Source organism: Branchiostoma belcheri, unplaced genomic scaffold (assembly GCF_001625305.1).
Source record: "Branchiostoma belcheri isolate BF01 breed outbred unplaced genomic scaffold, Haploidv18h27 scaffold1, whole genome shotgun sequence".
In the NCBI taxonomy this organism is placed as follows: domain Eukaryota; kingdom Metazoa; phylum Chordata; class Leptocardii; order Amphioxiformes; family Branchiostomatidae; genus Branchiostoma; species Branchiostoma belcheri.
In genome coordinates this window covers 8,204,678-8,218,485 of record NW_017802379.1, presented here as the reverse complement: position 1 = coordinate 8,218,485, position 13,808 = coordinate 8,204,678, and the positions used below count along the sequence as shown (strand labels likewise).

Here is a 13,808-nt window from a genome sequence, read left to right as displayed (position 1 = left end):
TTGACCCAGTGTTGACGTCACACTTCATGTGACAAGCTTCACTGGGTCAGTCTACTGAGGAAGACCAGAGTGACTGGTCGAAAGTTCTTGGTGAGAGAACTTTTTTGCGTTGGACAAAAAGTTTTAACTTTAAACATGTTTGGACATGGCATCAAAATGGTCCAGATCAGAACTGTTTACAAGTTAGGGGCCTTTGCCTTTGACCTCCCACATCTGCAGTTCAAACTGTGAATCAGCGTATACATGTAACTAAGTATCTGCTTTTGATTCAAAACAGTCAAAAGACTGCAATAATGAACTTAATATACAAACTAAGCTGAAGTTCACTAACATATATATATAAATCCCAGAAAATCACAGTACCATCATTATTACATTAATCAAAGAAATGGACAAAAGGCAGAAGGTACGGTAGAAAATAGACGACAGCACGGCAGGTTTTTCTGGTCCAGTGTTGACATTGTCATACACCACATTGTAGTCTCATACTGTTGACTTGTTTCACCAGCTCACCGATCTTGTCACCTCTGTGAAGAAGAAAAAATAATCGTTTATATCTCAGGAGCCTTTAAAGTTCCCACCATGCATTACACTGCATATACACAGTTCAAACTTTAAACCAACTTATACTTCAGTCTATGAATTAAGGTAAAATGCACATCCGATTGAGCATCAATATTACACTTATTGATGAGCCTAGAATAGATAGCAAAAACATATCTCTATTGGATTTTAAGTTTCTGTACCCAAGGCCACAGCAAGTAATTTTTATGGATGACATCAGCGTGCGCATTACTTTTCACCTGATTTTGGAAAAAAAAACACAAGAATTTTGTTGCCTTCTGACAGTGATCAACATGCCGAAAATGGGCAAAGATGTACTCTGTTGCCATGCTGGAAGGTGGATGACAGATAACTATGAAGAGAGGAGACAAGAAAAGGCTCTGATTTAATGTTTTGTTTCTAACTTTGATGCAGTGGTATGGGATGGTAGCTGTGTATATGTCATGTTCCTACTGAATCAAAACCATTTGTACAATGATTTTGAGTCAAAATTTTAAATTGCAGGAACCTTTTTTTGGCCAGCCTTGTTTTTTTTTCGCCAGCTCGCATTGAATTTGGAATATGCAGAGGATGTCATCCATAAAATTTACTTGCTGTGCCCCAATACAAGCAACCGTGATGTGTGTATTGACACAATTGTAAAATGAGACTTACTCTTGCTTGAGCAGTTCTTTCATGTGCTTGGTCTGTGATTGGCTGAGAGCAGGGCTGGAGGTTTGCCGAGCCTGCTGGGTAACCTGCCTTTTCTGGTAGTCCCACTTAGTTTTCACCTTGGAGGAAACAAACAAGCAAACAAACTGTGTAACAAACAAACAAAAGAAACAGATGTACTAATTGTAAGCTAAGTCATTGCCATTTTTTCACAAACATGTACTAGTACTGTCTACTAGTTTGAAGCACAATACTTGTCAAGTTAGTACAACAATAGATCAATCCTGTAGCTCTTCCCATCTGTGAACATGTAGAAACCCAAACAAAAGCATAAAAATGCAAATATTTGATGGCAGCCACTCTCTCATTGGTCAATGCCATGCTGCCATTGGTTGAACAGCTAACTTAATTAGAATGTAACCCATGGTAGTGCGTGGCTATACCCACCTGCTGTGTGGAGTTTTTCAGGTGTTTGAGTTTCTCCTGCAGGGAGTCTAACTCCTTCTTCATGTTGACTTCAGCATCAGACAGGACAGGCAGCCGGGCTTGGAGACTCTTCAAAACATTCTCCACTCTGAAAAACAAAACATCCCAAAAATTTAACTTCCTTTTGGCATCTATCATAGTAACATGAGCAATCGCCATGGCGTCACAGCTAGGAGAGGTCAGGCAAAAAGCGGATAGCAGTTGAGTGATTTGCCTACCTACTATTTGCCACCAAAAAACTCAAGACCATAGCATGTCCAGGATAAAAGATTAAAAAAAAATGAAGGCTGCAGTATCAAGGAAAGCTGCTAGGAGACTTTGGACTTTGTCCCTGCAGGACCTACTCACATACCAAATATCATTGAAATCTATCCTTACCTACTTTAGTTATGATGACAACAAATTTTGGGAAACAAAAAAAGAGACAGACAGAAACAATCAATCTTGACCTTAGTTTTCCCAAGACCTACCCACTTACCAAACATCATCACAATCAATCCCAACCATCTCTTTTCATTGACCACAAATATCTGGAAACACAAACAAGGACACAAACATTACAAACCTTTTTAAATATTCCTGTTGCTTCTCGTTGGCTTCTTCGTACTTCTCGGCGAGTTTCTCGGCCATCTCGGTCAGACTCTTCCTGTCCTCCCGTAGTGTGTCCAGGTCTGACTGTTGCTGGGCCTTCTGTTCCTTCAGTAGGTCCACTCTGGAAAACATAGCAGGAAAGGAGTCACATTTTATCTGTTTGAGTGTAGGCAGGCCTCGAAATTAACTTTTCTTCCTATTGTCCCAGAACTGTCCCAAAAATTAATTTCAATTGTCCCAAAGTGAAGATGAACTGTCCCACCTTGTTTTTCGGGAAGTAGTGTTTGACTTCAACTGTCTTGAAGTCAACTTTATTTTGCTTACGTTCTGACTCCCAGGTGCACTATAATTGCAGAGTAGACAGGAAATTTTTTTTTTTGGGGGGGGGGTGTGACTTTTCAGAGCCAAAAGCTGGGAGAAGATAGGACAAAAGGACTGACATTCTGATGATGATTACTGTTCTGTTGTCCCAAAAATGTCCCAAAGTGTCTTCTTAGTTGTCCCGGCCTAAAATTTGGTGGTCAGTGGCCATTGGGACACCGTTAATTTCGAGCCCTGGTAGGGGTCCCTCAACTGTGATTTGGCCCCCATATGCTGTGATTTAGCCCCCTACACCAGCATAGGGGTACATGTATTTCTTTTGGGAGAATCCTATGACCATTCATGAATCTTAAAAAAAAAAAAACAACTAAAATTTCACTTTTAGAATGAAGCTATAACAAAGGGAAAACACAACAAAATTTAACTTCCAATTAATTCTTCCTCATATACATTTATATATATGGTCACTCAGACAGAAGTCTAAATCCCTCTTACTATAAAATTGCAACATTATGTAACCCAACACCAGTTACCATGGTGACAGATGTCAACAAATCAGGTCATTGGCCAGGTCAGAGGTTAGTGTTTGGAACAGAAGAAGAAGAGGAAATGTAGCAAAAACAATGTTTTCCTTCGGTAAACATAAAAACCAGGAAATAGTGTCTCATGGGTTTAAAATTTTTTTTTGAGAATGCAAGACCCCCTACGCACACTGTGAAAAGAAATTCTGGTGAGGTCCCCCTTACCTCTTCTCCACCTCTTCCCTTGCCAGGTACTGTTTCTTAATGTATTCGTCCCGGAACACCTGCGTCGCTCGAGTCAGCAGCTGGAAACATTCCTGATCTGACGGCTGCGCACCCTTTGGGATAGACCTTAAGAACAAAAACATTTTTTTTCCATTCATATTGAGGCCAGCATGAAGAAAGCATATCACAAAGTTCCAGCAGATGTGTACTAGTAACAAGGTGGTCTTATGGTTTAAGGGTACACACTGTAGAATCTAAAGGTTCGGGGTTTGAATCCCTAGCAGTTGAATCCCTAGCATGTTGTGCCCTTGGGAAAGGCACTTCACACTTATTTTCTCACAAAAAATGAGGTTCTAGTTTTGATTAGGCCACACCAATTAAATTTGTTGTTTCTCGGATTCGCCCTGTCTATTTTTTTCTGATTTGCAAAAAAAAAAATTTTTTTTGGGTTCCTAATTAACTGCAAAATTATTTTGGCCCCAATGGTTGAAGTTTTTCAATGTAACAATGCAATTTCGTTTCATCAAAAGTTCAAAATCTATTGTTTTAATTATAAACCAGCCTGGTATGTTCACTTCATGGCTCATATTGTAACATTTCTGGCTATCATGGGGTGCCTTGGCCTGTTTTTTTTATTTCGCCCTGTCGCTTCATATTTTTTCTGAAAAAATCCGAGAAACAACAAATTAAATTGGTGTGGCCTTAGGTACATCCTAATGGATGGGGAGTAAAGCCAGAGATCCTGTGTTTGAGGAGAGCCACACCTTGAGCATGTTGATGGTTAAAACTTTAACAGTAATATATATAACATCTTACTTGAGGATAGGGTTGGAGGCATCTCTTCTTAAGATATCCCTGATGTGTTGGTCAAACGGCTTGGAGTGCAGCTTCCTCAGGGGGGAGGTGACAGGCTGGGGGGGTAGGGAGGACAGGGTGGGGGGAGGTGGGTCCGCATAGTGTGTCCTGATAGAGGGGGAACCAAGAGACAAATAATTACATAAAGTTGAACTTCCTGAATTTCTCCAAGTCAACCAGCATATTTCTGCTGGCCCCTGGTCAGATATCTGACCTTCTGCCATTCTGCTTGTCAATCTGTCCCCCCACCAACATGCTGTCAACCTACTCTGAATGGACAAACACACAGACAAAAATATCCAAGACTTTATTTAATATCTGGAAGTAAAAATGCAATCTTGCTTTTTTTCAGTGAATTCAACTGTTGGTATCTGGCTTATTAGCTGCCTTCTTCCAGTTTTGTGCATTCAACTTTGAGTATACTATGATAATCATAAAAATTCATCTGTGTTGGTAGTTACATGTCTAAAGTTAAAACTTTTGGTCCAACACAAAAAATTCTCTCACCTAGAGCTTCCGACCAGTCACTCTGGTCTTCCTCGGTAGACTGACCCAGTGAAGCTTGTCACATAGCTTCATTGAACCGCGACGGGGGCCGACATCGTCTACCAGATACCTTTGACCCAGTGTTGATGTCACACTTCAAAGAAGCCACGTGACAAGCTTCACTGGGTCAGTCTACTGAGGAAGACCAGAGTGACTGGACGAACGCTCTAGGTGAGAAGAATTTTTTGTGTTGGACCAAAAGTTTTAACTTTAGACAACTTTGAGTATAGTTGTAAAGAAATGTCTATTTTTTTTTAATGTGTATTGCAGAAAACCTACAAAAAATGTATATCAGTATATATGTAGGTATTGGATTTACCCATAAAACCTAGCCAAAATTCTCTGTAAAAAGTAGTTAGTAACAAGTAAAATCTGAGCTTTTATACCTCCGGGCTTTTTATTGTATATTTTCATATAGGGTTTTAAACAAAGACTTTATTGAGACCGGACACCCCTCTGTGTGAGGGGTCATATACGTGGACCAGACCGAGAACAGCTTAAACACGCCAAAGGTCAACGGTCGCGACTATTTTCACGCTCAAAGGGGTGTTCTGGGACCACCAAAAGGCACCATTTTTACGACTGAAAACACATATACAATGAAAAACAAAAGAACATGCATCATCTACAGCCCAATAGCAAAACATACACCGAGTCCCAAAAAAATCCGTCCACCGAAACGCGAGAAACAGCTGCGAACATGAAAATCTAAATCTCTCACAAAACCCTTCCGCGGAAGGATGTCTCCTCCCCCGGAGGTAATGACACTTACAGAAGAGGCAGGGCGATGCAGGTGATGTCAGATGTCAGACACAGGAGGGTCGGGCCCAGCAGCTGGTCTCCCACCACAGTTACTCCCAGTATGGGGGCAGGGGGACTGTGGGGAGATATATCAGTAAGTACATGACAAATTCACACTTCTCAAACATATTATGCCTTGGCCAAAAAGCAGTTACTCTGAGTAACTGATTTTTGGCATATCTTCTTACCTGGATGTCTAATCTTCATCGAGGTTTATTATGCCTTGGTAATAAAAGTTACTCTTCCTTGGTAAAACAGTTACAGCTTCAGCACCCAATATGGTGTTGCAGGAGGTCAAGGAATTTTGAATTAGAGGGTACTATTACAAAAACTAACATAACAATATGGTAAAAAAATTAAGTATAATACCCAAACAAAGTATGGTAGCAGAACATGTAGTCTGAGGATATATTTTGTCCTGATCAGACAGTGTGATATAGCTTAAAATCCTATCACTACAAAAATTTTAAGAGAGAGACTTGGAAAGACAACTCAAGTCTAAAAAGGAACTTACTAATAGAAATAGAAAATGCAAGATTAGAGGCAATGCTGTACAAAACAGAGAGACCATAGATGTTACCTGGATGGCACAGGCCTGGTACAGACGAGATGTTCTACTATACAGGGCTGGTCACGGCTCAGCTCCAGGAGGCTGTCTTTGTCTTCTTCATCTACAAACACAATACAACTGCCTGTAAGATTTCAGTACACGAACCAAGTAGGGGTCGTGTGGCGTGGCGGTAGCGTCTTCGGCTCGGAACCAATAGGTCCCGGGTTCGAACCTCACCCTGTCACCAATCTTGTGTCCTTGGGAAAGGCACTTTACACGACTTTCCTCACTTCACTCAGGTGTAAAATGAGTGCGTGTATCTAGCTTTGGTTAGGGACGTCCCTCGGATAGGACGTTAAATGGAGGTCCCGTGTTTGGGAGAGCCACACCCCAGGCACGTTAGACAATCCACCCCACTTATCGAAAAGAGAAGGGGACCTTCCCGGTGTGAGTGGTTCAAACCTTACAATCCAATCTTACGCAGCTTGTACTTACATGTACAAAACAGGTGTGTTATGCCTAAAGGCGATTTACTGATTATGGAAAACAAAAAAAAAAGTATGACTGACTGTTTCAAGCATCACAATACTCATCTACTCAGCAAAAGCAAAATACATGTACATGCCATGGATCATTGTATAAATTGTATGCATTGGTTAATAGCTTGAAAGACATTTTTGTACACTGTCAGAGTACTCAGCCAAACTGTTCTGAGATACAATTCTCAAACCATTCAACACACCTGACTGGGAAAAGCGATGAAGTTTGCTGATCCAGGGAAGAGCCACGCTGTGCACCCCCATCGCATGAGAGCAATGGTACCTTCCATCAGAACTGGGATCTGGCCAGAGAAAATGATCACAACATAAATTGCATTTTTTTAAATTGATTTTCAAAACTTTTCACTCAGTCCAGCTACCTTAATTTCGTAGAAACCCAATAATCATCTAATAAACTACAAGTAAAACTAGAAAGATAACATTTGCAAAGAAAATATATAATGTTTACCTTCACATGGTCTAGCCCAACAAACTACTGCTCTAGTTTACTAGTAATAGTAGTATATAGATTCTGAGTCATGCACATTGATACATATATATGGTGACCAGTCCCTCCAACTCATTGCCCTGCTAAAAAATGTGACCCAACACAACAGGGTGTCTGCCTCAGCACCAGTTACTATGGTGACAGACGTCTGGTCAAGGTCACTGACTGTATTTGTTTGGAGAAGAATAAGAAACTGAGCAAAAACAATGTTTTCCTTCTGCAAAGGTGAACATAATTAGAGCCACAGAAAAATGAATGTATCAGGAATTAAATAGGAATTAGCAATTGTCGGCAGAACGTACCAGCGTGAAACTTCCATTTTTCATGGTTTTCGTTAAATGTTTGGTCAACGTTGCATCAGAATTTTGCCTTTTGCAGACAACATTTTTTTCCGGACACAACATTTGGAAACATACAGACAGGCATATGTGCGAATACGACCTTATATGAGACGTTCTGCCGAAGTGCTATGCCACAATACATTCTGGTTTTTGCGCAGGCGCAGTGCGTTCTGCCAACTTGCTGAATAAGATAATTTTACCAGGGTGTAGCCTGATTGGGCAGTTGTCTGGTTGGTAGTCAGGGTAACTGTCTATGTCGTCTGGTGTTCCCCCCAGGGACAGCTCCAACTCCACACTCTCATACACGTACAGGGATGGCTCGGGCATGTCCAGGGCACTTCTGGTGCTCACATCACTACCTGCCCATGATACTTCAGACTATAGGGAGAAAAATTGGTAGTTATGAAGAAAATTACATTTATTTACAAATTCTTGTTACCTCTAGTCTGTGTACAAAGGTTTTGTTCGGTCAAAGGTCCCAGAAAAGGTTATCTCATTTCCTGTCTTCAATTTCCTGGCATATGCACGTCTGTTACCTTATGAAAGCCAGTGGAAAAATTCAACAGAATCAGCGAGAAATTCACATTTAGGAATAAACATGAAATTCACAAAAAATGTAATGGAGGTATGAGATATTTGATTTCTTGCAAGCTTTTCTGTTAATTTTGGACTTAGTATCACAGACACTATTTTTGTACAGTTAACCTTCTAAGATGTGACTTGGAGGAAAAATTCATGGGAATACCCTTCTGTCATCATCATCCTCTTCCTCCCCCTGCAGCACAATACAATGGTACAGTCTGCCAGTGGTGGTTGCTATGACGACCAGAGGTGGGTTGCATGGCAGACACAGGATGGAACAGGCATCGATGCCGTAGTTATCATCAGCAGGTGGGTGCATGGTTAGGGGGCCTTGGAGGCACACTTTTGGGCTGTCAAAATGAAGAGAATAATATTAACATTCTATGTAAAGGAGGGTTCACAAATGTAAGTTATTCTGAGTGGAAGTATTGTTTTGGGTTGCTGAGTTGTGGGTTTGTGTTTCTGTTTGTTATAATAGCTTCGGTTGCATGATGGGTGGGAGGTAATTTTGACAGTTGATTGATAGGGAGGCATATATGCAGATATGTATGCAGCACATGTCATATGGGAGTATGTGCACGGTATGTGGAAGAATTCAGGAAGTGGTATAATGCCCGAATTTATTACATTATACAATCACTTCACAGTTCCAGTACAACAGTTACAGTAAAAACAACCCAAAACTCTTCCCTGAGGTCTATGATAAGTTTGAATTTGAAGGACACACACGAAAACTGAAAATACTTCCAAAAGTCTGAAATCTACAATGTCTTGTTAGCAGTTGTATCAGCATGTCCAACTACTGCCTACCTTTTCTGTTCTAAACTTGTCAGTAAATAATACACATCCTCGTTTCCCCTGAGGACAAAGACTGGGTACATGGTTTCTGTCTTCTTGGCTTGGTCGCCCTTCCACTTCAACTTGTCATGCACGGGCACATCAACAGGGGGCGCAAATGTAAAGGAAACTGCAGTCTCTCCTAAAAAAACAACAAGAAAGTGAAAAATGAATATATGGTAAAGTTTGAAGGCACGCAAAATATCTCTGAAGACAATTCTTATTACAAATAGTGATTTTAACTAGCAGAGCTAGGTGAGTATAAATTCTTGGAAGTGACGTCCAAAAGATGATACACAAAACATAGAGCGTAGCCTGGGTACCATCCTATTTGTATGCTAATTTCCCATTTCTTAGGCCCTGGCATACAAATAGGATGGTACCCAGGCTACATACATGTAGAGCGAGCAATAAATTGTTGATTTGAATATATTTTCGTAGGGACTTACTAGTAATTTTGCAGTAAAGGGAAAAGGAGGTTTGCAGTGATTTAATGTTGTGGTTGAAACTAAATAATATTCTGTAGTACAGTAGTGATAGATTGGAAATGCATATTCGTGGTGTAGTGAAGAGGTCATCTACAGCGAACATTTCAAGATTTACAGAAGTGATCGGAATGACCTTGAATGACCTTACCCAGTGCTTGGTTGAAGGTGGCACTGCTGGAGGAGTGAAGAGAGAAACTGTCGGCAAACTCTCCCAGCTGGAAGGACTGGTACGGGCTGTCCGGCTTCTCTATGTCGTATATTCTGTCAGGATCACATGGGAAGAGAGATGATCACCTCCATGAAAAAAGGAAGTATTGTTTTGGGTCTGTCTGTTTGTTTGGGTTGTGTTTAATATTTATGTTTGCTTGTGTGTACATGTATGTGAAGTTCTGACAGCATGTGAGTTGGGTGGGGGAATTCCCTAACCACAGACAAAAGGTCAAACACAGGAAGTAAGGTCCCAGAGAAGCTGGCTGGGAGCCAGCAAGGAACTGCACAGATGCTATAGTCCCAGTGGGAAAATGCATATAGATGTAGAGACATAAATTCCAAACTAGAGAAGTAACATTTGCAAAGCAAATGCATAATGTTTACCTTCGGACATGGTCTGCCCTGTTAATTTTTACTCAAACATATTCACACACATGTACTACTAGTATATGTTGACAGAAGCAGAGCAGACCATGAAGTTTGCAACATTATGTAACCCAACACCAGTCACCATGGTGACAGACGTCAACAAATCATGTCATTGGCCAGGTCAGAGGTTAGTGTTTGGAGAATAAGAAGAGAAAATTGAGTAAAAACAATTTGTTTTCCTTCGGTAAACATAATAATGTATAAAACAAGAAAGTCACAAAAATTGTAAATATTTTACATAGGTGTGAAATCTCTGACTTCAAGTTTTTGTTAGGTTTGAGGACAAAAAGCTATGCTATATATATACATATATATCTCTTCCTTTCATTGATCTGTTTCTCAAATTGATTGGACATAATCTAGCAGTTCAGGACTTGTCTGGCCCACCTGAGTACATTGTCAGATGTGAGGATGACCAGATGTGTGTCTGATGGACTGCCTGGGTGCCAGTCTACCTGCAACAGCTGCAAGGAACTCTGGGTAGCAAACAACCTCTCTGCTACTGGATAAGACCTACATGACAGAAATCACATTCAAGTAGGAGTAAGACATTCCAAAGTCTCAACTTTCTGATATCATTTAAAGCTTTGTATGATAATGTTTTACAACATTAAACACTTACCCAGATCCAGAGTGCAAGACTTTGTCTTTTATGATATTTCAAAGAATAATCACTTGTACAGTCAAAAGTGCCCAAGAAGACCAGTACCTTTAGGCCACACCAATTCAATTTGTTGTTTCTCGGATTCGCCCTGTCCATTTTTTTCTGATTTGCAAAAAAAAATTATTTTTGTTCTAAATCAAGTGCAAAATGCTCAAGACATATTTTGGCCCCAACGGTTGAAGAAAGTCCTTTTCTTCCTAGTTGTTAAAGTTCTTCAATGTAACAATGCAACAATGCAATTTTGTTTCATTAACACTTCAAAATCTATTGTTTTAATTATAAACCAGCCTGGTATTTTCACTTTATATTGTAACATTTCCAGCTATCATGGGTGCCTTGGCCTGTTTTTTTTATTTTACCCTGTCGCTTCATATTTTTCCTGACAAAATCCGAGAAACAACAAATTAAATTGGTGTGGCTTTATGACAGAAATGCAAATTGTCTCCATACCTGCAGTTAACCTTGTCCTTGCCTCCCTCGAACTCAGCATGTTTTCCCCACCTCCTGGGGACCTCCATGACGCTGACTCCCCCACCCCCCCACAGGGCGATGTGGTTACCCGTGGGGTTGAACGTGACATGGTTCACCTCAGACAGGGGAGGGTCGGTACACAGGAGGGTCTGTATGGGGGAGGGCAAAACAGGATCATGGTCATTGATGATGACAGAAAAGTATGTACCCTTGTCATTTCTTTTTATTATTATTACTTTGTTTTATTGTATCCTTTTATGTGTGAGGAGAGGGCTGAGATAAGTTTTATAACTTTTTGCCTCATCCTCGGAAAATAAATGTGAATAAAATAAAATAAATAAAAGTCTGGGCAATCAAGCATTGAACAGTTTATAGAATCTAGACTAAAAGTAAAGGAATTAGAGTTCCATAACCAGTTCCAAAGTCTTAGATTCTTATAAAGTCTTAGTCTGCTATTCACCGGCAAGCATGATCTGGACACCAAGATTCATAATCATATGTTAATGCATTATTTATATGTATCTGTATCTGTATAGCAGGTACAACCACCCTTCGCCGTAACACACCAGCTTCGCAGGCATGTGGCGTGGCGGCAACTGGCTATATATTACACGTGCACTGATCGACTTGTTACATCTAACCCTAGACATTATGATGTCTATAAAAAGCCGATAGCACTTCTATTTGTGAACAAGAGCTATCTTCCATTAAATAGTATGCCCAGGAGACAGATATGATATGAAAAGTGGCAGTTCTGCTGCAGCACTATAGAGAGATGCCAGGGGGCAAACATTCATAGTTGTCCTTTCTTGCTCAGATCCATACACTACTTTTCAAGTTATGCTGGCCACAGACAAACCCAGATACGTAAAACACATGTTATTGTTACAAAATCTACGAGTATAAATATAATTTGGTCTATTATAGTACCCCCCCCCCCCAAAAAAGAACCAAAATCGTGAGCTCATTTACATAGACAATGTACTATTAAAGAATTCTAGCATAAACCACAAGAGGAAAATTATAGCTGCAATTAACGTCAAAGTTTAAGTTTCGCTTTCAGTCCGACCTGAAACTTCAGCGGTCGTTTTCCAACTTCGTCCTCATCTTGTAGCAGAGTCTTCAAGTTCGCTGTCCCCAGGTTCGAGCCTCGTCCGTTCCAGACAAAGATGTCCCCGTCCTGAACTACCACCAGACTTCTAGCTTCTGCTCTGTTTGATTTTGAATCGTCCTCTCCTTGTCTGAGATGCAGAAACAACGGATGATTGTTGAGTTCACTTCGCCACGATTTTGGGTCCGAGGCCGCCATTTTGCCGTTTGATTTTTTGTGTGACCTGCGCAGATGAAAGCGGGGGAAACTATTCGCTGTGTGGGGGTGTTCAGCGTTCAGTCTTGGTGCAGTTTGCCATGAAACTGCTAGAGGTCGCCTTTGATCCATGCACCTTGGTAAGGGTTAGGGATTAGGGTTGGGGTTAGGGTTAGTCGCCTTGTAACTCGTAAGTTACATGCTGTTACATGTATGAGTGGGGCGTGTAACGGCAAAGTATTCTTAGGCCTTGGCAACAGATCAGTGACATGGCGGGATTCGAACTCGGGACCTCTTGGTTCCGAGCCGTTACAATCTATATCCTTGTACCTGCCTTGGGAAAGGCACTTGGCACGACTTTCCTCACCTCACTCAGGTGAAAAGGAGGATGCCAGAATGATCAATATCATGATCGTGGGCACCAAAACCCAAGACTTATGTGGAATAATACATCCATTGTTTCACTGCTGTAGCTACTAAAAAAATATTACAGCTGGTTATATAGTCTAGTACATTCTACCTGTAAGCTTCTATCTCTGACCTCCACACAAATTCAAGATATAGTTTTCTGTAAAAAAAAAAAACGTGTTTAAAAAAAACGTAAAAAATGGCATGGTTTTGCATGGTCAGTATTTTACCGTTCAAACGTTGGTACTTTGAATATTGCTGTAGTAAAGTCGATATGCTTCGAATAATCCAAAGGTTACGGGTACAAGATAATTATTGATACGTTGTTGCAATAAATATGCATTGATCAACGTGGTATTATCAGCAGACAATCAAGAATTCTTCGGCAAACTTCAATGAGTTGACTACGCAGTCTAAAACATTATCATTAATGTTACTTCTCTGTATATTCTCTATCGAATGGTGAACAATGATAGTTTCTGTAAACAACTCTGTGTGCTATAAGTTAAAAGTTACACGTCAGTCCACTTTCCACCGAGTCGACGTCAATATTTGTGATCTAAACAACCTAATCAAAAGTCAGCAAAATCAACATTTTCTTGAGTACATGTTTATTCATGTGTTTTATGATTACCTTATTGTAAAAAAAGGCGTCACGATTTCTTAAATCTATTCATTTATTTTAAAATCCAAGCTTTATTATAAAAGGGGCTTTTCTAGACTGTCTGCACGCAGAGAGCGGGGCTGGGGCCCGGCTGCAATGCTGCTGTATTCCGGTGCCTCTCAGTGACACTCGATAGTCTACTCGGTGATACAAGCCGCTGAAGGTAAGGGGATGATCTTGTTGAACACACCGACTAGTAGGTCTTCCTGGTGTTACACACAAGAACATAATAGAGAGTACAATAAATGGA

The 13,808-nt window shown here is 40.5% G+C and overlaps 1 protein-coding gene across 2 annotated transcripts; it reads right to left on the bottom strand.

Annotated features, from left to right (window-relative positions):
- Positions 1-114: 114 nt before the first annotated feature.
- LOC109468058 (nuclear pore complex protein Nup88-like) lies at positions 115-12,515 on the bottom strand. 2 transcript variants are annotated; one of them, XM_019766288.1, is made up of 16 exons: positions 12,250-12,515; positions 11,160-11,329; positions 10,433-10,558; positions 9,555-9,667; positions 8,892-9,060; positions 8,245-8,431; positions 7,700-7,877; positions 6,854-6,952; positions 6,142-6,232; positions 5,533-5,637; positions 4,176-4,322; positions 3,360-3,485; positions 2,267-2,413; positions 1,663-1,789; positions 1,219-1,334; positions 115-527 (listed from the first exon to the last, which is right to left on the bottom strand). In XM_019766288.1, the coding sequence occupies exons 1-16, from the start codon at positions 12,487-12,489 to the stop codon at positions 464-466; spliced, it is 2,205 nt and encodes a 734-aa protein (XP_019621847.1). In that variant the 5' UTR covers positions 12,490-12,515; the 3' UTR covers positions 115-463. The 2 variants fall into 2 exon arrangements, with proteins under 2 accessions (XP_019621847.1, XP_019621856.1); XM_019766297.1 differs by lacking the exon at positions 4,176-4,322.
- Between the last annotated feature and the right edge of the window lie 1,293 nt (positions 12,516-13,808).

Bases quoted from the DNA above. Each gene is read 5' to 3' on its own strand.
- LOC109468058 (XM_019766288.1), bottom strand. From the start codon at position 12,489: ATGGCGGCCTCGGACCCAAAATCGTGGCGAAGTGAACTCAACAATCAT. The intron at 6,233-6,853 runs GTGTGTTGAATG...TTGTGTTTGTAG, and splicing joins TCATCGCTTTTCCCAGTCAG to ATGAAGAAGACAAAGACAGC. The intron at 528-1,218 runs GTAAGTCTCATT...TCTTCTTCACAG, and splicing joins AAAGAACTGCTCAAGCAAGA to AGGTGACAAGATCGGTGAGC.